The sequence below is a fragment of the Apostichopus japonicus genome, chromosome 22, assembly GCF_037975245.1.
Source record: "Apostichopus japonicus isolate 1M-3 chromosome 22, ASM3797524v1, whole genome shotgun sequence".
In the NCBI taxonomy this organism is placed as follows: Eukaryota; Metazoa; Echinodermata; class Holothuroidea; order Aspidochirotida; family Stichopodidae; genus Apostichopus; species Apostichopus japonicus.
The window spans coordinates 17,726,349-17,750,629 of record NC_092582.1 but is presented as its reverse complement, the minus strand read 5'-3'; the positions used below and the strand labels follow the sequence as shown (position 1 = coordinate 17,750,629).

The 24,281-nt window shown below is 37.3% G+C and overlaps 1 protein-coding gene and 1 long non-coding RNA gene across 8 annotated transcripts; both read left to right on the top strand.

Moving 5' to 3' along the window:
* The first annotated feature begins 405 nt into the window (after nt 1–405).
* Nucleotides 406–11,248, top strand: LOC139964265 (L-fucono-1,5-lactonase-like). Of its 7 annotated transcripts, none has more exons than XM_071965725.1 (8): nt 406–474; nt 1,294–1,376; nt 4,070–4,234; nt 5,157–5,233; nt 5,477–5,634; nt 8,124–8,285; nt 9,336–9,402; nt 9,617–11,248. In XM_071965725.1, exons 2-8 carry the CDS (start codon nt 1,334–1,336, stop codon nt 9,830–9,832), a joined length of 888 nt encoding a protein of 295 aa, XP_071821826.1. In that variant the 5' UTR covers nt 406–474; nt 1,294–1,333; the 3' UTR covers nt 9,833–11,248. The 7 variants fall into 7 exon arrangements, with proteins under 7 accessions (XP_071821826.1, XP_071821827.1, XP_071821830.1 ...); XM_071965726.1 differs by lacking the exon at nt 406–474 and adding an exon at nt 493–545; XM_071965729.1 differs by lacking the exon at nt 406–474 and adding an exon at nt 501–523.
* Nucleotides 11,249–11,737: 489 nt separating this feature from the next.
* LOC139964162 (uncharacterized) lies at nt 11,738–22,830 on the top strand. Its single transcript, XR_011791862.1, has 2 exons — nt 11,738–11,881; nt 19,255–22,830. It is a non-coding gene; the product is annotated as an uncharacterized lncRNA (long non-coding RNA).
* The last annotated feature ends 1,451 nt before the right edge of the window (nt 22,831–24,281 follow it).

Here is a 24,281-nt window from a genome sequence, read left to right as displayed (position 1 = left end):
AAATTTTCGCCGAACATGTAGTCATACAAATACAGAAAATGCAAAATCCTTTGCCAACACTTGCAATCATTAAATTGCGGAAAAAACATGGTATTTCAACTAAGCTTTTTATCGACAATTGCAGTCATTGACAGCAAACGGATGCTACGGGTGTGAAGACTCGCGAAAAAAGAAACGTCTTAATGCATCTCGATAAAATGTATATTTCCAGAGTAATGTCACTTTGATGATCGAGTTGGTATGATGTAGTCAAAACGTCCATTTTCAGATTAGCAATTTTGACGAGGTGTAATTGTTCAGTTCAGTTTATTTTCTCCACATAACCTCATTGAGGTATAAGAGACATGTACACGGTACATTTCAGTAACGATCCAGAGATCTCATGAAAACGTCAAATCACATGTCCCTGCTGGGCTTCCGTACACGTACGAGTGTTCTATCTGGATATATCATGTTTGATCTTTGACAAATTACGTACGCACGTAATCATTCTTTTTATCATGTACCCTTTGAGCTGAGTAATGTACGGATGTGGCTTGTGGAGAGTGAGGCGCACTGAATCTGGTCGACATTAGATTTAGCTGCACATAACTTAGACGGACATGCCTAATGCAAAATGGAGTTTATCAACAATAAACATTAGATTATACCTACTAGTACTAGTACTAGCTTTCATAAGGCCTAGGCTGGCAATGTTCAAAGGCAAACTAGCATGTGAGTTAGGCTAGTAACAAAATTTAAGTTAGGTCTTACTATCAAGTATTACTGCTTATAGTTACTCTAGGCTACTGTAGTACCACTACCAGGTTTGTTATCTGTTTTGTGAATGACTGATGGTACTGTAACTGTTCAGTGAAACCCCAAGGTTTGGATGAGAGCATTATAGCTACATGTATGATATTCTAATATAAACGTTTCAAACTGTGTAACCCTCAGATCCATCCAACCAGTCAATAAGGGTGAATACCTGAAAAAAAAAACTACAGCCAAGAATTAAAAAATGTAATAGGCCTAGCTATAGCTACTGTGTAACCCTCAGATCCATCCAACCAGTCAATTAGGGTGAATACCTGAAGAAAAAAAACTACAGCCAAGAATTAAAAAATGTAATAGGCCTAGCTATAGCTACATTATAGGCTGTACCCATTCTGATATTAGTTTTAGATTTGTCATTGAAGTTCTGTCATTGAAATTTAAATGCATTCATGAACACTGTCAATCTCATTTGCTGATGCAACAATTATCCTTTGTAAGATTCAGTACTTTCAAACAGTTATTATTATTACTTTTCAGTTTGAATTGCATGGATGACCTATAACTACAGAAATCAGAGATGAATTCACTGTTTAGTGCTCCAGTTGTGGATACGCATGTCCGTAAGTGAATAGTAAGCATTGTAAAATATATTTGGAAATAATGATATCTGTATATTTTTGCAATTAGCAAAACCTGTATTGAATTTGAGACTGGTAGCTGCCATAGTTTGGTCAGATGAGTAACATGCATGCAGTGCTGCCAAGTCACCCGCTTTGGGCGGGTGTCACCCGCATTTTCGGGTCGTCTCCCGCCCACCTGTCCGAATCTCCCGCATTTTTGAAGAATCTCCCGCATTATAGGCTCACAGAGTTTTTCCTGTGAAAGTGTATCATTGCTAGCGTGAAATTCATTTTATCACACCAAAATGCGAATTATCTCAGAACCGCCAGGATCGGAAATTACTCAAAGCCGATTGTGCTAAATATGCCCGGCTGAAAGCAACGTTACCTATACGATTCGTGAAAAATAATACCGTTACGACACACGTGAACGCAACAGCGTCCGCGAAGTCATTGAATGCAACCGAATGAAGTACGCGCGCTACTGCCAGAAACTACCGGTAGCTGTTGTACACATGCACACATCACCGCTGTATACCGTAGGCCATGCTGGAGTACTCCGGCCGGGAGGAGTTCAGTTCCTTAGGAATTTGGAATATCACATTCAAATTCAGCTCAGTGCTACTGCCCCAAAATACAGGAAGTGCTGTTTCCTGCCGCGATCAGGGCCGGGTCTGTCATACAACAATGATTTCCCTGATTGTACGCTACGCGCGCCAAACCGGTGGTCGCGCTCCGTCGTCATTTTCCACCTCTAACCTTTTGGCCCCCATCTCAAGTATTGAGGACACAGTGCAAAATTTCAGAGATTTTTTTTATTTCAAGATATTTTTTCCTCTGGAATGAAAAAAATATAGACACAATACAAATATGGAGACAGTATAGATTCAGCTTAGATGACCCGGGAAGTGATGTTTCCGGCCATCTGAGAGGCCGTAAGATCCCAAAATTTTCTTGTACGCTTCGCGCCAACCCATGGTGGCGCTCCGCTTAGATGGTGTACTTATCCAACAGCACCAGACAATTTTCACCCGCCTAAAAAACATCTGACCTTGGCATCTCTGTGCATGTAATATGGTGTCTGTAAATTTACGATAGCAAGGGCATTGTTAATGTTCTTTTAATGGATAGCAGTGATTTAATGAATAGCAACTAGAGTGCAAAGTTACCATACAGGGAATATTTTATCTGGTATAACACTGCTAAATGATGTGCATTGTACAAACTGAGAAAATTACTTCAAAACCGCAACAATGTATAGCAATTTCTGTACTGATGCATACTATTTTCATAGGGAATAAGTATACGGGTGTGAAGACTCGCGCACAAAGAAACGTCTCATGACGGTAATCTGACCTAGTTTCGAATGAGGTGTAACAGAAGTATTAGACACCACCTTATGGTGCAATACCCACAATACAGTGTGCTTAGCAGTGATGGACATCTCAGGTCTAGATAAAAGGTAACAAGGTATCACGTTTCATTACTGTCTGCATTTTGTAGCGACACGAACAAAACGTCACTTGCAAGCAACGGAAAGTTAACTTTTTCAGATGGCCGCACACGGTTTGGGGCGAGTCTTCAATGCCCCTTTAAGTCATGAATGTGATAACTGCTACACAGAATGTAACAATATGTCCTAACTCCTAAGTATTCCCAGAACAAAGTGACGTCATACCAAACTGGGCTGTTTATTACATGACAAATATAGTAACCGGCCTGTACATCGAGTGTTAACATTACGGATCAGACTAACCCTGCACACTCGGGTATTCAACACAGACATCAACACAAGGTCAGTTGTTTCTAAACCTCTGTGCATTTTCATGAGACTCTGTGCTCAGTATCACAATCTGTGCTTGTGATCACTGAAAATAGTCGAGCTTTATTTACTAGAATAAAAAGACAAGAAACCATAAACATTGTGATATGAAGTGCTGAACATGAATGCCTGTACTACAATTCACTCAAAATTACACGTTCCCTTAGCTAAAAAATACTCCTAATACTAGTATTGGTAAATGGTCAATTGCTATACAAGTGCAAGACGTATAGCTGTTTTTTTTTCACACAGGAACCAGAGTATTTTATAAGAGACAAAACTCAGGGACTTCAAAACTGCACTACACATTATAAGTTAAAGGCATTAAAGACTCGCCCCAAACCGTGTGCTGCCCTCTGGAAATTAACTTTCCGTTGCTTGCAAGGGAAATTCTCCTCTTGTTGCTATAAAATGCAGACAGTAATGAAACGTGATACCTCAAGTGTTATCTTTTATCTAGATCTGAGATGTCCACGCTGCTATGTACACTGTGTTGTGGGTATTGACCGTAGCAATAAGTATGGATTGACTGTACACTAGTGTCTAATTACCGACGGTAGCAAGCTGTGTGTATTTTCTGGGATCGATGGTGGTGTCTAACACTTCTGTTACACCTCATTCGAAACTAGGTCAGATTACCGACATGGGACATTTCTTTGTGCGCGAGTCTTCACACCCTTTAAACACTAAATTATTCCTTGTAAAGCTGTGTATGGTGCTTTAGATATTTCTGGTCAACCAAAAATTGTATCCGAAAAGGATTTATGTGGGCTTGTCCCATTTTATCACAATAATTTCATATAGCAGGTCCAATCTTGCCAGGGATTAGGCCTATATGTTCAATAATGTGTCATTTGTCTTGTTTTTGTAGATTTTTGGGACTTGAAGAAATTTCAGTACCAATGGCCAACATCAGAGATAAAAGAACTGTACAGGAATTTTCTACCGGACGATTATCTTGATGCTGTCAAGGAGGTCCCCGATATAAAAAATGCAATATTTGTCCAAGTGCATAATGGCACAATCAAGGAAAATGGTAAACTTTTGCCACTGTCTATATATATATATATATATACATGAATTTCTAATTGTTGAAGTGAATCGGTACGTTATTGTGATGTGATAGCTGGTGACCTGGTTTTAGAGCAGTAGAGTGTATACTCTACAATGGTGCCCCCCCCCCCCCCCGGACTGAAGTACAGGAATTGAAAGTCTGGGAAAAGGTAGGGAAACTGCAAAACCCTCTTTTCTGGGTCATGTAAGTCCAATCTCACCAAGGAGGAAACAGTAAAGGGAATAGGAGACCAATAGTACCCTGTTATACTATCTTGCTCAGTTACGTATGATAAATTATGATATGTCATAAACCGGTGATTGCATAGGTCAACGATGGCAGTCATACCTCAGTGCTTGCTCATAGAACCACAATTAATGTCTAAGAATCTTAATGCTCATTTATAAAGAAATTTAAAAAAGTCAACGGAAGCATTTATCTTTTTGAAATTTCTCGCCACAACCCCCAGTTATGTTGATTAATGTGTAAAATGTATGAAAGATCTCTTAAGAGTAAGAATTTGGGACTTCAAGGAATTTCAGTACCACTGTCAACATTAAGCATGCTAAAAAAATTAGGTAAATTTGAACCTTGAATCGGATAGAGAGACCTAATTTTGACCTTCATTGTGGCACATTTTACGGTCGCTGAATAACTCAAAAAGATTAGGTTCCAAATCAGAAAATTTATAGTTGCTTAATGTGTTTCAAATGGTTTGGTGTTTCCTGCATTGTACTTACTATTACAATTCACAATTATTTTTGATGTTAGTATGGAGGAGTTGTATAGTTTGAGAAGCCTATTTAGACAAGGGAAACTTGTTTTGAAGGATCTTTCTCGTTATTAATGAATATCTAAATCATTGGTAATACCTCCTGATATTGTGATCATCTTCTCTGCACAGATTGGGTGCTGGAGTTTGTCAAATCGCACAAGTGGATTGTGGGAATGGTTGGATGGGTAGATCTCACTGACCCTGATGTAAGTTGCTTCAAATCTCTTTAAATAATAATACTATAACATAAGTTATACAAATAACAACAAAGGGGTAATACCTAAATGAGCTATACTATAACTTGTTCATCTCTGTAAAGTATTTCTACACAACAATCTGCCATACTTGAAATTGCATTATATGTCCAAAACTAATTTCTATATGTATTATGGACTATAATTATTCAATTATATTGAACTAACATACCATTTAATATTCCATACTGACAGGTAGAAGACATTTTAGTGCATTATGCACAGAGTGATCGCTTTTTAGGAGTTCGCCATATCACAGAATTGGAGCCTTCGGATTGGCTGGGCCGAGAAGATGTCCACAGAGGATTGAAACTATTGGAAAAGCATGGTTTGACCTTTGACATCCTGTTAAGGTAATCAATTGTGGTCACACATGATAATTCCTCGCAGAGTAAAGTAATAGTTTATCGGTGGCATAGCCAGCATTCTATTGTTAGGGGGGCAAGAATTTTTTTAAGGGGGGCAACCCTGTGATGGTTGATGGTAGGAATTACCACGAGTGGCATCATTGGTCGCTGAAAATGCACATGGGTTGCTAGCGTTAGTTTGTAATGGTTATACAACCGGCCAAATTATTGGCGCTTATTCTGTAGGACAGTATTGATCAACTGTCTCCGTATGTGAGTATGATGAAGGCCCAAAATGTGTAATATCTTGGTCTGATTACCAAGTTCTGACCTTATATGAAGTATGAACATGAGCCCTGAGGTATGAATAATTGTGATCAGAACTCGAAAAAATGTAAAAAAGAATTATTTTGAATACATCACTGGATTTCATTTGGGGGGGGGGGGCAAAACTGTAGCATAAAGCAAATTTGGAGGGCATTGCCCCCCCCCCCCCCTGGCTACGCCACTGTAGTATACATTGCATTATTCCAAGTTTTCAGCCGGGTTGGAGAAGCAACTAAAGTTAAGACTAGAACAGATTTCCACCTCCTGACTGAGAAGATCAGTGTTATAAAGATGTTTCTGGGAATTTTGTTGGTTTTTGAGAATCTTAAATTTAAGTCTTGATAGGGGAAGCAAACATTTGCTTCCAGATTGGAGATTTCATTCAAGCCTTCCAGGTGTGACCAAGCAGGGGGTGGGGGAAGTGATAACACAACAAGTTTTCTTCCTCATCTCTATCATTTACTACTATCCTGGTGTTAACCGAAGTGAAACCCCTCTCCAAAGCACAACCGGTTCTCTCTCTACAAGGTCATCTCTGACTGGTAGACACTTTAATTGTCATAAAACAATACTACTGACAGTAACCATTGGCAAATGCCATAAATCTTGAGGTTTGACTGGATTTCATATGCTGGTTTTATTTTCTTTTGTTCAGTTAGAATGAGATAATCACAAGGCTAAAAAGAGGGCTCACTTCATAAATTGCAAATAGAAGAGAGGTGGTTAAGAAATATGCTTTATGCAGGTACCTATGTCACACAGGGTTTGTTAGCTTTTAACTTGTAAGGCTTTTGTGTGAGATTTGCGGTTTTTTGGTTACATAAATAGTGGCATTGACAAGTGCAGCCATATCAACATAGAATAAAACATCAAAGTGATATCTTTTTTTTGTATTAACTATTTTAAGGTTATTTGACAGCTTGAGCCTGTCAAACACTTTGCTTTTATTTGGGGAAAAAAAACAGGTCAAAACATTGACTTTCTACACAACAGACAGCAGAACACAAAAGAAAGGAAAATAAACTTACTGAATAGCTTTTCCGACTGATTAATTAGAAGGGAGGTTGTGATAAAGAAAAAAAACAAGTTTCTGGATTCTACAAAAACATTAACAGAGAGTGACTTATGACAAATTGTCTCTGTGGCTTCATATATGTTACTCTCTAGTCTCTATTAATGTATAACACAACATTGTGATCTTAATATCTACCGTGCTATTTCAGTTTTGAGATATTGTAATGCTAGACAGCAACATGGTTTTCAGCTCACTCGGCATAGCCAGTGGCCATCTATCTATATATCCATCCATCTATCTAATCCTTCGATCCATATATCTCTGGGGTGGGCAACCCGCGGGCCACATGCGGCCCGCCAGTGATTTTTGTGGCCAGTGAGATGTCTCAAGAAAAAGGAAACAAATCATCTATTTTACATGATCACAAAAAATGAGGTTCTTAGAATTTATCAGCACTAATGATGCTGTCAGGTAGGCCGATTATCCCCATTAATTATCAACTGTACTGTATCGACAGTATGTTTCTGTGAATACAGATTAAGTACACACACCTATTGCTGGAAAGTTGAAGTTCATATATTTTATATAAAAAAATTAATTTTATGGGATTCATTTTTTTTTTTCATGTTTTTCATGTCCTGCTTCAAATGAAATTTTCTGCCAGTATGAATATCTCGAAGTGTTATAACCGTCAATATTTTTTAGTACAATTGCTTAAAAGCATGAAATAAATTACCATATGTAGACTTATACTGTATCAGTGTTGGAAAATTGTCCCAACAGTCTGTTCTGCTTTCTCAAGAATGCATGAATATTCAACAGGTTTGCCCAGATTAAGGTATTAATGAATTTATGCCCATGAAAAAATCCATAGAGAAATCATATTTCTATTTTTCCCTCTTTGAAAGTCATCTTTTAAGATAATTTTAATATTTACTTCAAATCTCAAGAAACAAGTCTTATGGTCTCTCTCTTCTCAGAATATTAACATTTTTCTAAACATGGATATTTCTAATTGAGGAATTGGAAGTGGTATGGAAAGGGGTTGGAGGAGGGAGGAAGTGTGGTATGGTAGGGGTGGGGGGGGGGAGGTACATGTGTATTCTTCTTGCGTCATACAAGATGTATGTTTTGACACGTTTTCTTCCTTCAGACCACACATGATGGATTTTGTCCCCCAGCTTGCTCCAAAATTTCCCAAATTGAGTTTTATTATCGACCATCTTGCCAAGCCAAAAATAAAGGAGAAAGAAATTGAAGAATGGAAGACGAAGATGACCCTCGCCGCTTCGTATCAAAACGTCTATTGCAAATTGTGAGTGTTGGTTCCTTTCTAATAACACGTCTGGTTTAAACAGCTTGAATTTTTTAAAGGGAAGGTATCTACAGCCTTCGTTATCCTTCAGTGGGTACAGGAGATGGAGGACAGCTATTTTGGAGATCTTTTAAGATACTTTTGTCATTTTGAAGGTAGAATGTCTGGTTGTTCAATACCTTGGCAAAATAATTTTGCTTTGATAAAATTTCATGTTTGACAACTGCATCTGTAATGTTACAGGATGTGATCCTGTTAGGATTTTAAAAGATGAGGTTTAGCAGAATTTTAGGCTTGATATGTCACAGCCACATGAAGAAGAAAACAAGGAGACCTTTGAGTGCTAGTAATGTCCGTACAGCTATTCTGGTGATCAAGATATTCAGGTTGAAAATATGATATTAATGTCCCTGGAAATGCTCCTTTAATGCTTAAGTTATGTTCAGCTTCTCAGTCCCACAAAAAAGTGTTAAACAGCAGGTCTCATTGGATGGCATTCAACACTATATCTCCTAGACTAATATAGAATGGATTAGAAACATGATATCGAGGCCGTAAATTAAAACATTGCATGCTAGACTAAGAATTCAGGCACTTTAATCAATGAAACTCTGTCCTTAAAGCGCAAGTTCTCAAATGTTTTTTTAAATGGAATAGAAATACATCCTGGAAGGAAAGCAGTGCCCTTTAACAGTCTACAACAAATTGAAGTAAGATGTGACATGTTTCTATTGAAATAAAATAAAACTGTTAGCAAACTTCTTATCCACTAGAGAGCCTGTGTAAGAGAATGTGTAAAAGTAAGTTGGCCTGACGTTTCTATCCCACCAGGATCTTCTTCAAATACACATGTTTCTATTGGTATTTGGTATGAATTAGTTAACTAATCAGCTCAGCCATGTCTACAGATATATCAGCTTTTGCTTTGCCATGAGAGCCCTTCCATGTTATATATTTCTCCTTACTTACCTGTCTTCTCTCCACTTTTGCACACTCACTAACTGGTAGTACAACAGCTCATATTTTTTTATTCATTTTTTTTCTTTGCAGATCTGGTATGGTTACTGAAGCAGACTGGGAGAATTGGAGTATTGAAGATCTGAAACCTTATGTGCAGGTAAGAGCTAGCTTTTTCTTTTCTTTTGTTCAATTTCATCATTTTTTTGTATTGAATATTTTGTCTGTTTTACTTGAGTGAACAAACTAGTTGAAAGACAAGTGTTTTATCAAAACCCAAATTTTGGTCTAAATCTAATTTTTGCTAGTGATGATCTATCTGTTCTTGTACAACCCTGCAAACACGACTCTCTTCGTTCTCTTCTACATTGCAGCACTGCGTGAAGGTCTTCGGTGCCGCACGATGCATGTACGGGAGTGATTACCCAGTCTTCTCGCGGACTACTGCCAAATACAAAGATGTCTTCAATGCGTTAGTCAAGTGCCTGGAAGACTGCACCAGTGCAGAAGAAAGGGAGGACATCTTTTGTAATAATGCCGTCAGAATTTATAAGATCAAAGCAGAATTGAATAAAGAAAGTCTTGCTTAATAGTTATTCCGGATCCATTAGTATGAAAATTTAAGTAGTTTCTTGCCATTTTCATAACCTTGTTTTACACTCTTTACCAGATTCACTCAATTAACTATCACAATGATGTTTACAAAGTCAATGACATTTGACCTTATTGTTTCCTTAAAAAAATCACAATTTTCCTGTTGTTAGCCTCATTGTAAGGGTGCCTCCAAGGAGGGGTGTCACCATGGTGTAGAAAATTCCCTAAATTGAGGAAAACTAATGCTCTGTTGGGACTTGCTCTAGAACCCTTTTTTGGTAACCTTTACCATGTTTTTACGAAGTTGCAACAAATCTGTTTACTATTGTCATAAACTGATTTGACTGTGTTTTGTGCAAGAACATGTTCTAAAAGAAATAATCTTGTCAAGTGTAAAGTGAATATCTTTGTTAAGGAGGTCTTGAAAGATACCACAGCACAAGTCAATTTTTGTTTTTATCTCTGTTGGTGTCGTTCACTGACTGTAAGCGATTACATTTCATGTTATTTCTTCCAGGCATAAATATGAGACTACTCATAAAAACTTGACTTTTACAATGAAGCATTCCATTCGTCTGTACGTATTTGTTTTGTAATAAAATACGATATTGAGGAGTTGTTATATGTCGCTTAACTTAACAGTCGGGTCCGGTTGTCACCATCTATCTACCTCAGGAAGAGGGAGGGGTGGGGTGGGGGGTGTGGAGGGATTGCCAAACATTTTTGATTTACTTTAGGTTTTGGACTTATCAGTCCTCACATTTTTTGGTAACTTTTTCATCTTCGTATCCATGTCTTAATAATAATTATTTGTGACTTTCATGATAGCAGAATATGGTGCTTTATAGTATTTTGCAAACATATTCCTTTTCGATTTCTTGATTCGGCTACAAATTTTATTGATGACACATTAAAATTATTGATTACAGAATATGTGATAACTTCCTACATTTTTAGAAATTTGTATGGTAATATATAGGTTTAAACTAAAATATGCTTGCAAATATACTTATTAATAGCTAAAAGGACTATATGGTGATATATACAATGCTAGGAATGCTAAGCTTCCCATAAAAATTTCTTAACCTTCAAGCCAAATTTTACATTACAGATATCTAAGCATTCTCTTTTGGCAATGAGGTGTACTAAATAATCATGCAATCTGGACAATGTACTTTTATGCCAATTTTTTAACAGATGTACTGAAATCGACAGAAAGTCAAATAAACGTTTTTTGAGTATTGGTGTGTATCTTGGTCATGATTTTGTGCTCACAAGTTTCAGTATGATACTGGTAGCATAAACTTAGGAAGCTGGTCTTTGCAGAACTGTCATGTCATCAAGTGATGCTCATCTTTACTTTACTCTATGGTATGTGTACTTGATATTAAACAGTAAATAGTTGAAATTCCTTTCATCAGATACACCAAACAAGAAAAACATTCCAATTGTTTGCTCTTTATATAGATGCATTACACCTTTTTCTGTAGTTGAAAGTGGAATAAATAAATGGTTAAGGGAGCTCCCTCAACTCCTCCTCCAAACCCACCCACTTGCTCTCCATGTTTTCCAACATTCTGTACGTCCTTTCAGTTCTAGGGTACAGAGTGAGTGCAAACACTAGTGATGGTTCAAAAGGGAATTTCCCTTTCCTGAAACTTCACTAGCGTAGAAACTGGTTACATGACAACTTTTTGGAGTATTTCCAAAACGCGCCTTTGCTTTACATATAAAGCCTCTTTTGTTGCCCATGCATGCTTTCCTTTTGCAATTCTTGATGCAATTTCCCACTTTCGAAACGAGTCCTTCGACTTTTGGGAAATTCCCCGACCACAATTGGAAGGTTGGCATTTTGTTCAGCATATAGTTGTGTAGCAATATAACCATACCATGTAGCACAATTAGCTTGGAGATGAACAACAAACACCAATGTACACAGCAACAATAAAATTCGACCGAACATCCAGATTTCCGAAGTAAAGGTCGTAGACGAACAACTTGATGAGATCGTAAAAGAACTGGTTTACTATTCAATTTCTAGTATAGTAAGTTGCCTTTAGCCATATTGCTTTTGTCCTTTTCTGTGTACATACAGCTTGGATTTACAGTACACACTGAGTTCTTGTGTACAAATTACCACTGGCCTATGACTGAGTAGACAGTGCAACTAGTCTAGCCTATAAACAACTACAAGATGCATGATAAGCCTAGCCTAGAAGTAGAACCTATACTAGATCTATGTTCAATTTAAGACCCAGTCCTAATTTACATTGTTACAGCAGCTTCATAGCTTAGTAATGCCAGTCATACCAAACAGTAGCCGTAACCCATTTAAAATCAATTTAAAAATTACCACAACTGGATGCCATTCAGCTATATTTCTGCGGTGGGCTGGAAATTACTTATTTTTTTTGTCTGATAGTGATAGTTTAACTCAGTGTAAAACTATACAAAACTCTTCTGACTTTGAAGCAAGAGCAGCGTACCATACCTAGTGTATTTATACAGTCTTGATCAACTACTGGATACTCAAAACACTAGAAATATGGCCCTTAAATGTCTTACTCTTAGAAAATAATCAATGAACTAAGTTCTATAGCGTATGCACACTACAAATCACAGCTGTACAGAGGGTAATTCACTTTCTAGAAGATGAGAGAACAAATAAGGAAGGAAACAAGGAAGGAGAGGATGACAGGGATTGCCCAAAGAGAGCCAAACTATTCAAATTTATTTTTCATATGCTTTACAGTAGTACATTACAAAATGATAAGAAAATGGTGTTATAACACATACGATGGGCATTAGAAAAACAAGAATGTTTATCAAAGCTAGTGACCGAGAGAAAAAGAGGAGGCCAAACAAAAGAGAGAAGAAAAAAGGAGAAAATATCGAAATCACATAGCAGGGGAAACCTGGCTAGAAAACATTACGGGTAATACTGATTCATTAAGTGTCGTGCAAGTTTTTGTTGAAAAGAACAGACTTTTACAAGATTTAATTACACTGGAATTTCTCCCCAGATTTTACAAAAGTAGCCGTATTGGGTGTTGTGTCGGGTTCATCGCAAACAAATTCTGCTTCTGCTTTTGTTAGATACTCGTTAAAAACCCCTCTCGGGAATCACAATGAGGATGTTGGTGTGCAGCAGTGCTAATAATAATGCGTGGGCAATCTTGTCTTAAACACCTCAAGACTAGGGCTCTCTTTAACAGCCAAGGATTGTGTATTCCAGTCTTTTGTAGTCCTAGGATAGAAACTATACTGAAAAGCATGATGATTATGTGGAATTTGTATATAGCGGCCACGCCTCCCTGGTTTCAAGAAGGGATTAGTCTCGTTTGGGATTGCAATTAGGCCATTAATAAATTGGTAAAAGAGCATAAGTCTGGTCCTTTTCCTTCTTTCTGTGAGGGGTTCCCACTTCAAAGTCTTCAAGATCTCAGTGACGCTGGATTGCCTACGGAAATCCCAAGAGCGTGCTGCCTTCCTTTGAATTTTTTCTATTTTAGTGAGAGAAGGTATTATTAACTAATATACACTGTTTTCAAATTAAAAATATTATAATTGCTATTGTTATGCACTCTAATACAATTGGATATATAACAGGCGGATGTCATACCATTACAATACCCATAAATTATGCTACAAACACAGTACGTATGAATATCACTGACATTTAACAAATTATATTCCCAGTAAAGCAAATTAGTGGAAAAGTGCCATTGATTGCCAGTAAGCAGTTTAATTAATCTATTTTGCAACACAAAATACCAGTGAACTTCACCAGTTAACAAAGGTGATTCACTTGATGCTGCCAGGATAGACAATCATCAATAGTTAAACCTAAATATTTTATACTAGATTAATCATTGATTTCAATTCCATCAAAACCGAAGCTCTCACAACAAGCATGGTGCTTATTGCTGCCATAAAAAGAATGTAGTTGGTTTTAACAACATGTATAAAAGTTAGTTTGTTAGACATTAAACAATTCAGGCTGGCTAAGATAATGTTTAAAGGCATTGAAGACTCGCCCCAAACAGCCTGCCGCCATCTTTAAAAAGTTAACTTTCCGCTGCTTGCAAGCGAAGTTTTTCTCTTGCCGCTACAAAATGCAGACAGTAATGAAACATGATACCTTGTTATCTTTAGCTGGACCTGAGATGTCCATCGCTGTATAGTTTGTACACTGTGCTGTGGGTATTGACCGCAGCTGTATGTCCTGACTGTACACTAGTGTCTAATTACCGGCGGTAGCAATCCATGTGTGTATTTTCTGGGATCAATGGTGGTGTCTAACACTTCTGCTACAGCTCATTCGAAACTAGGTCAGATTACCGGCATTAGGCGTTTCTTTTTGTGCGAGTCTCCACACCCTTTAACTGGATTGAATAGCTTAGTACAATCCTTATCAAAGAGAAATACATAACTATCAGCAGCAAATAGATGGGTTGCAACATTTGAGACAGATCTTTGAATACTATTTACATAGATAAAAAACAACAAGGGTCCGAGAACAGAATCTTAAATAGACATTTAAATAGTGAGAGAAGGTATTCTTAACTAATATACACTGTTTTTTCTCATGCAAGTAGCATGAAAGAATATCATTATGAGAAATTTTCATTAAAAGAATGGAATGATCAACTGTATGAACAGCTCTCTTGAGATCAATGTATAATCCAAGTACATTGTTTCCAATATCAGGGGTTCGAGAAAATTGCGTTCTGGTTTCAAATAAAGCATGACAAGTTGAATGACCTTCTCTGAAGCCAAACTGGTAATCATAAATAGAATGGTTATTGTTTACAAAATGACAAAATATGCTTTTCAACGAAGTTCTCTAAAAGCTTAGTAATGCACAAGAGCAAACTTACCGGTCTGTAATTTTCTGGTAAATTTTGACCCCCCTTTTCAAACAGTGGAATAACTTGAGCAATTTTGAGGGAATTAGGATAAATGCTAGTGAGGAAAACATCATTAAAAATATGAAAACGAACAGGAGCGACTATTTGGGAAACAGATTTTAAGTGTGTGGCTGGAATACCAGCATCTACACCGAGAGCTTTATCAGACTTTAAGGCATCAATGAGTTTCAATACTTTAGGCAACAGGCAAATGTTCATGTTACCATGTGCATGGATAATATTGAATGACACAAAAAGTTGAGTGCCTCAATCAGCTTAAAGGGTGTGAAGACTCGTGCAAAAAGAAACGTCTAATGCCGGTAATCTGACCTAGTTTTCAATGAGGTGTAACAGAAGTGTTAGACACCACCATCGATCCCAGAAAATACACACACAGCTTGCTACTGTCGGTAATTAGACACTAGTTTACAGTCAGTACAAACAGCTGCGGTCAATACCCACAGCACAGTGTACAAATGATATAGTGATGGACATCTCAGGTAGCATACGCCAATTAAAAGCCCCATTGACTTACACACTAAATCACAAAAGTAATGTGGTCTCTAAGTCTAGATAGAAGTTTTCACTAGCTAAACGCTACCCATCACTGGATAGCTGACAAGTTGGCCTTTCATGGCACCATCAATTTTCCGTACCATGACCGTGAAAATTTTTTGCTATCCGAGCCGGAAGTTTTCGTCACTTGTAAACAAACCTCTTCACTCAGTGGTAAACAAATTTCCAACGCTGCTCCTGGGAGGCCTAAAGGGGTCTAAAATTGCCTCAATTGACCCAATTTTCTCACCACATGTACTTCCATTCATGCTCTTCAACATGCAAGCCACAAAAAAATAGATTATGATTGATAACAGGTCACAAAAGATGTTCTCCTGCTGCTTTTTGGCACTTTTCCTGATGGAGAACAATCGAGCCGATTGATATAGACTCTAATAGGAGTATGCCACCTTAACTCATGTCCAGCTAAATATAACAATGTATCACGTTTCATTAATGTCTGCATTTTGTAGCGACAAGAGAAAAACCTCACTTGTCTTCAATGCCTTTACATATTTTAAATTTGATTATTTAAATGCTCTGAAATTACCAAATAAGATTTTATTAAAATATTGCCACTGAACTGAGGATACCTTTAATTTATTGTTACAAACAAAATCACAACGGTACAAATAATTTCTTCACTTGAGTATGCAACAATTGGCTGAAATGGTAGGCAGGTGAGTGGTTACACAAAATCGCACGATTCCAACCCTGGTAGAAGTTGGTGGAGCAATTAAACGAAAATGAGAGCCACGAAACTTGCAAGTCCTTTAATAAAAAATTGCCATCATATATATTAACTTTTCAATATTTATTTATTGTCATTCACTTAGGAAATACTGAGGCTGAATTTGAAGTTTATTACATAAATTTGATTGCAAGATGATAGAGAGTTTCTTGGTTTATATTCGAAATGGAAGTTTTGTGCTTTTGTTGGGCTCATGTTGGATTTTGATTCAACTATCAGGAATTTTTATCAGATTCATAGGTTGTTGTTTTGTTTTAAGTTTTTTGTTTTAAGGATGTTAGCTAACGGAACATCAAAAATGTCAAAAAGACAGTAAAACCAAAAATGAAAATGGATTCTGATCATCATATATTGTGTTTAGCATGATATTTGATGTAATGTTTGTACTGAAATGCATTGCAAGCACCCTGCTTTGCTGAAAGGTACAAGCTTTTAAATGCCAAGTGCTATGTCATTTTGACCTGGAAGCAATGGGACTTGTATAGTTAAGTACTGTAAGTAAATAACAATAATGATCCTTCATGCAATATGATCTGTGTTATTGTTTAAGAGAATGTCAAAACTAACATTTGTTAACAGTGTAAAGGAGCTTCTGTTCTTTAAATGACTACTGTGTGCCCTGTATATATACCACACCACAAACCCCCCCAAAAAACCATTTATTAATTTGATAAATGGCATGTGAAAATATCACAAAGTCGATGTATATAAAGACCTGATTTTGTTCAAACAAATCCAACATTTGTTTTTGGTTCCTTGCTTTAGCAAAAGGAACCTATGCAGTCAGGTTGGCATATGTGTGTGTGTATGTATGTATGTATGTATGTATGTATGTATGTGTGTGTGTGTGTGTGCGTCTGTGACACTTGCTTGGGTACGCTCTATCTCAATAAGGGAATGTTGGATTGAGGCCAAACTTGGACTATAGATCCGCCATATGGAGAAGGTGTGCCCTATTGTTTTTGGTGCCCACAAAGGTCACCAAAGGTCAGTTATGGTCCAAAAACCGAAAATATTAAAACTGCAATAACTCCCAGTGCCAATGTGCGACAAGATTGATATTTTGGGACAAGTTGTGAACTGGGTAGGGGAGCATTTTCAAACTTAACGGTCATGTGATCCGAGGTCACCAAAGGTCGATTAATGATAAAAAACTAGTATTTTTGCAATAACTTGAGAACGAAATGTCTGTTAGGGTTGGGAGTTGCCTCAATGTAATCCAATTGTCGACCCGCATCTGGGTGACCCTTGACCTCAATTTGACCTCTGGTGACCTTTTCGTGTTTTTTGGATTTTTACAGTTTCGATGCTATTTTCAGATGTCAAAGGTACCTTCTGATCATGAATGTCAATAGGTTGACCCCGTGTGACCTTCATGTGCGAAGTTATATGGGGTCAAAGTTTTTCGGTCGGAGTTAGGATGGTTGTACAGACTTTTGGTTTTGTTTTTTGGAATCAGGAGATTAAACTACATCTGAAACCAAGGTCAAAAGGTCAAAGGTCACATTAGAAAAAATGTGCTTATTTTGGGAGGAAACGAGCAAAAAAGATAATGTTTGGTTTTGATGCTAGATTTGGATATCAAAGGTACCTTCCGGTCAAAAATGTCAATTGGTTGACACCCGTGTGACCTTCGTGTGCGAAGTTATACCAGGTCAAAGTTAATTTTCAGACATTTAATGCAACAACTCCCAGTTCCAAGGTGTGACATGGTTGATATTTTTGGACAAGTTGCAAATGGTCTAGGGGAATATTTTCAAACTTAACGGTCATGTGATCCGAGGTCACCAAAGGTCAATTAATGTAAAAAACTAGTATTTTTGCAATAACTTGAGAACCATATGTCTGTTAGGGTTGGGAGTTGCCTCAATGTAATCCAATTGTCGACCCGCATCTGGGTGACCCTTGACCTCAATTTGACCTTTGGTGACCTTTTTAGTGTTTTGTGGATTTTTACAGTTTTGATGCTATTTTCAGATGTCAAAGGTACCTTCTGATCATAAATGTCAATGGGTTGACCCCTGTGTGACCTTCGTGTGCGAAGTTATATGAGGTCAAAGTCAATTTTCAGACATTTAATGCAATAACTCCCAGTTCCAAGGTGTGACAAGGTTGATATTTTTGGAGTAGTTGCAAATGGTATAGGGGAATATTTTCAAACTTAACGGTTATGTGATACAAGGTCACCAAAGGTCAATTAATGATAAAAAACTAGTATTTTTGCGACAACTTGAGAACAAATTGTCCGTTAGGGTTGGAGGTTGCTTCAATGTAATCCAACTGTCGACCCGCATCTGGGTGACCCTTGACCTCAATTTGACCTCTGGTGACCTTTTCGTGTTTTGTGGATTTTTACAGTTTCGATGCTATTTTCAGATGTTAAAGGTACCTTCTGATCATAAATGTCAATGGGTTGACCCCCATTTGACCTTCGTGTGCGAAGTTATTTGAGGTCAAAGTTAATTTTCACACATTTAATGCAATAACTCCCAGTGCCAAGGTGTGACAAGGTTGATTTTTTTGGACAAGTTGTAAATGGTATAGGGGAATATTTTCAAACTTAACGGTCATGTGATCCAAGGTCACCAAAGGTCAGCTAATGTTCAAAAAGTAGTATTATGGGGGGAGAAAAATGGCAAAGAAAAAATGTTTGAATTTTTACAGTCATGCTCTATTTAGGTCTCACCGATCAAAAATGTCAATTGGTTGACCTCCGGGTGACCTTTGTGTGTGAAGTTACATACAAGTTCAAAGTTAATTTTTTCACATTTAATGCAATTAAATCTCAATGCCAAGGTGTGACATGGTTGATATTTTGGGACAAGTTGTGAATGGGGTGGTGGAACATTTTGAAACTTAAAGGTCATGTCATCTGAGGTCACCATTGTTATCATATCTGTTGACATGCTTGTAGGTCTCTTATATTTCTTACATTTGCGACGCCATATTTAGATCTCAAAAGTGCCTTTTGATAAAAAATCCGATCACATTTTGTGATCACAAAAGTGTTGGCTATAGTGTTGGTTACTTTATGGGAACATGTAGGACCACTGGACCACAATTACTTGGACTATTTCAGCCCAATCTTGCTTGATAATATTATGTGTATTGTCATATACCCCAAGCAAGGAACCACAGTGCCCTTGGGCTCTTGTTTAATTTTCTTAATTAACATTGCCCATTTTATTCTTGTCTGTTTTAGGTGGACATGGATTAGCAAAATAGTGTCCTTGAGCAAGAGAGGGAGTGACAGAAAGGAAGAAAAGAATGATGATGAAACATTTAACCACACCCTATGCATGAGAAGCAGACAGAGATTTTCACATCGTGAAGAACTGTTATTCAGCTGAAGTCTCAACTTTCCATCACCATGTAGCTTAATTTCATCTACTCAGGATTCCAACACGTTTTCTTAATGAGCAAGAAAGTTGGAACTGAGACCAGCATCTTCATTAGGAACAGATACAGAGATCCGGCCGTTCTCATACACAGGGACCTACAGAAGAGGTATCCTGAACCTGCTCCCCAAGCGTCATCCGGTCGATTGACCCCAGACACGCACTATCGGTACAGCCGATACGGCAACGAACCGATATTGGTCAGAAAGGAAGGTCGTCACATCACGAAGAGAAACGTTCAACCTGTCCAGTCTGCGATTTGTGTTGTCATGTGAATTGGGGAAATGCAGGCATCTGTTGAAACCGAATATAGAGACCGAAGATGGAGGTGAAGATTAGAGCTGTAGGCAAACACCATGTAGGGTAAATGAGCCTGCCGAAAGTCATGAATGATGTGTAGTAACGATTCCGATCAGTCCTTTACACAATCACCGGTCGTATATATTTTTCCTGATACCTTTGTAAGCACTTCAGTATATACCATGTAACTCTGTCTGCTATTTACTTGTGACACATACAGAAAGATACATAAAATCATCAATCTCAGGTACTTCTTTGTAATTATTTTATAGCACAATGAAAAGATAGATCGGATTTAGGGAGCGTATCCTGTCCCTGTGGAACATCTGGACATTTCAGAAACTAACTTTTTTAAGTATCTGTCCTTTGCTTTTGTTTTATTCTGTCTCTGAAGTAGATCCCTCCAAGATCGAAATGTCAGTCCCTCTAACCTTCATACATTTAAAAATAAATGTTTTCAAAATTAATAATACAATAAAAGGTCCTAAACTTGTCCAAAAATTCTATCTTGGTTAAAAGTAAGTTTTGTCTTGCATCACTAAATTATATGGCAAATTTATCCATAGCACAAAATTATTTTTAATTAGTATCAGGTTTACCGAAAAAAACAAAACAAGAACATTGTTGCGCAAGAAGTCTTCCGCAGTTTTACTTAAATGTCAACAGCCAAGTCAGATTCTTTGGAATTCTGCACGAGATCTGACGACCATGTTGATACAGTTAAACCTGCTCCTGGATACATCAGTTATAAGAAAAGGTCTGGATTATCACCTTCCCCATAGTTTATTTTGAACAGGCTGTACATACTTACAGTTAGGTAATTCCTAACGTGAAATAAAGTAAACTGTGGAATCATGTTACTCGTCTGTTCGTTCATATCAATAATCTGTAACTGTGTACGTACTGTTAGTCAAACTTTTAAAAAATAATGTGAAGATGACACATCATGTTATAGAGAATGGATCTATGTCAGATCTGGATAATTCATGATCCAGATAATGGAGGATAATCCACTAAGGATCATCTAGGTCTTTACTGTACAATTAACATGTTGAGCTGACTGGCTCATCTCTTATGATAAATTGATAGTATGTTAGCCTAGCCAAAATAGCAATAGCAGAACAGATGGCTCATTTGTGGTCACATATGGAAGTATGAAAGGAGCATGTCTGATCTCACAGTAACATTTTAGTGTCAGTTTGTGATGCTTGTTGGTTGGGCAGAACAGGTTGAGGGAAAAAAGTACATGCAAACATGTGTAACAGATTAAAAGTATATCATTAGTGTCAATTTAGTTTCTTATATATATGTAGGTCTATGATGACATTGCATGATAGTATGTGTACAAAAGTGACACTATTTTCTTATCTTAAAGCAGCCAGCTTTGTTTTATATCACTATTAACCTTGCAAAGAGAGATATATATGTAGGTCTGTGACGACATTGCATGATAGTATGTGTATAAAAGTGACAATATTTTCTTATCTTAAAGCAGCCAGCTTTGTTTTATATCACTTTTAACCTTGCTAAGAGATTCACATTACAACTTAACTGGAGCAATTGTCTCTGCAAAACAGTACAAAGTGTTTAGAACTACACCCTAGAGATATAAATTATCCTCAACAATTAATAACAAATACATTATCAAAATTTCAACCCAATTCTCATATGTAAGGTATGCTAAGCCATCTGTTGTTCCAACATCCGTGGAGATATCATAGGGTTTAGGCCAATTGCTTGTGTTGATGTTTCAAATTAAAATAAAAGTCCTCTCCCAAACTGGTAGCTGTGGTAACATTAAAGCAACAGCCTAAAACATACACTGCACAGTATCTTCAAATGTAAATTTGATGGTGAGAGAAGTTATGCTGCAAATTTAAACCTGTTGCTTTAAGCAAGAGAACATGCTACTCTGACCCTGCTACATTATCTTCACTAATTTCACAGTTTATTTTTTATTGTTTTAAATTTAATTTCTCACTGAGGTGTACTAATTATAATGTAAATGATCTTCATTGTTTTTACCACTTTGTTGAGTGGAGAGTGTTATATAGCTTTATAAACGATCACTGCCAAGGTGTTTCTTGCCACTTGTTTCGAACAAGAAAGTATTCTAAGATATTACAATAGCTGCTGCCTTACCATACAGTATCTGAATGACAGGCCGTCTTGTTTTGTTTTTTTGAAAGATTAACAGGGGCACCTGCTTTGATGCTAATGACAGCAGCTGTAATAATAATAAATAATAAATGAGACTTATATAGCGCCAAATCAGTCACTGCTCAAGGCGCTTTACAAAGAAAGTAAATTAATTTACAAAAGAACAAGTGACAAAATGGGTCTTAAGTAAACTTTTGAAAGTAGAAAGTAAGAGACAAAGATCACAATTGACAAACATGTTTATGTTCTTTTTTTTTTTGTATCCTGAAGGCATAAGATATGCAATAAGTTACTAATGGCATAGGGGGAAAAGAAGAAGATGAGGGGTAGGGTGGGCAGGGGGGGGGAGTGGTGAATGGTTGTAAAACTTTTATGTTGTGCAAGGAAGACCTGCTTACTATTTTCCATTTTGTATTCAAGCAAACTGCCTCGACTATTCTTTCACCGTCCTTCCCCTCCCACCCAAGAAGAATAAAAGGACAAACCAAAACGGATATCATGTCAATTGTTGATGATCTGCTACAATAGATGTGCACCTCCTCCTAAAGATTTCTCTGACTCATCCCTATTTTTTGATTGGCTTTATTATTACTAGACAATCAGATAATAATAATAATAAACAGTTCTTATATAGCACAACTTACAATAAAGTCTCGCCATGCCGGTAACAGTAACATTTAACATTTAAGATGACAGTAACATTTAATTAACTTTGTCGCAGTCACAGGCTTTTCAATGTGATGCGTTGGTATATCTATTTCTGTATAGCTTGTACGAGTAAAGAACTTCTGGTCACTGCCTCTGCGGTTTCTGACCTCTGGACACACATAAATGTCCAGTAGGGAGTAACCTCCCTATCTTCTTTTGAATGCATTTTCATTTTCGATTCAGTTGTTTATTTTCATTTTAAATGTGATGTATATAAAGAAATATTCTGCACCGCTTTGCACAGTTATAGCCATCTATATGTACTATATAGCTATGGTAATTGTAACATAACACAACCTTGTTTGCTGAAAAATTGCGAAGTTTTATATATCACAGTTGTAGCATGACCAGAACCTCAATACGTTGGTTTGTTTGTGCCAAGCAAACTTTTGTAAACAATAAATCTTTCATGTCCTGTGTCAACATGAGTAAAGTCAAGACTCAAATTGAGTCAAGTCAAATGAGGACTCGTGAGTCAAGTGAGTTTGTAGTCATGTACGGGGGCATGAGTCATGTCGAGTTGTGTGGCATCCAAGTCGTACCAGTCAAGATAGATTGACCATCCCAACATTTATCATCATAACATTTCTTTTAACATTTGCAATTTTACTTAACCAAACCCTTTAAAAGGTCTTCAGTATTTGCCTTCACTATTATCATGCTATGCATTTCTTAAAGGTATTCAAAGTAATTTCTGGAAGTTACTGACTCTCCTAGGTACACATGAGGAGACAACTAAAGGAAAGAGACAAATAAATGTCTTTGTGGGGAAAAAGTGTTTTGATGGTGGCAGTAAGATGCCTCGTGAACGGTTGATCATGAGCGACCAATATTAGACATTCTAGCGTATTTCGGGCAATTTTGATGACCTCCCTGGCCAACTGGTATTCATCATCACTGCAAAAACCGTATACATCATCACTGCACAAACCGTATTCATCATCACTGCACAAACCGTATTCATCATCACTGCACAAACCGTATTCATCATCACTGCACAAACCGTATTCATCATCACTGCACAAACCGTATTCATCATCACTGCACAAACCGTATTCATCATCACTGCACAAACCGTATTCATCATCACTGCACAAACCGTATTCATCATCACTGCACAAACCTTATTCATCATCACCGCACAAACTTCATTCATCATCACTGCACAAACCGTATTCATGATCACTGCAAAAACCGTATTCATGATCACTGCACAAACCTTATTCATCATCACTGCAAAAACCGTATTCATGATCACTGCACAAACCTTATTCATCATCACCACACAAACTTCATTCATGATCACTGCACAAACCGTATTCATCATCACTGCTCAAACCGTATTCATGATCACTGCTCAAACCGTATTCATCATCACTGCACAAACCTTATTCATGATCACTGCACAAACTTCATTCATGATCACTGCACAAACCGTATACATCATCACTGCAAAAACCGTATTCATCATCACTGCTCAAACCGTATTCATGATCACTGCACAAAACGTATTCATGATCACTGCACAAACTTCATTCATCATCACTGCACAAACCGTATTCATCATCACTGCACAAACCGTATTCATCATCACTGCACAAACCGTATACATCATCACTGCACAAACCGTATACATCATCACTGCACAAACCGTATTCATCAT

Excerpts from the sequence above, each read along its gene's own strand:
- LOC139964265 (XM_071965725.1), top strand. The coding sequence starts at position 1,334 with ATGAATTCACTGTTTAGTGCTCCAGTTGTGGATACGCATGTCC. Across the intron at positions 5,234-5,476 it reads TAGATCTCACTGACCCTGAT|GTAGAAGACATTTTAGTGCA; the intron begins GTAAGTTGCTTC and ends CCATACTGACAG. Across the intron at positions 9,403-9,616 it reads ATCTGAAACCTTATGTGCAG|CACTGCGTGAAGGTCTTCGG; the intron begins GTAAGAGCTAGC and ends TCTACATTGCAG.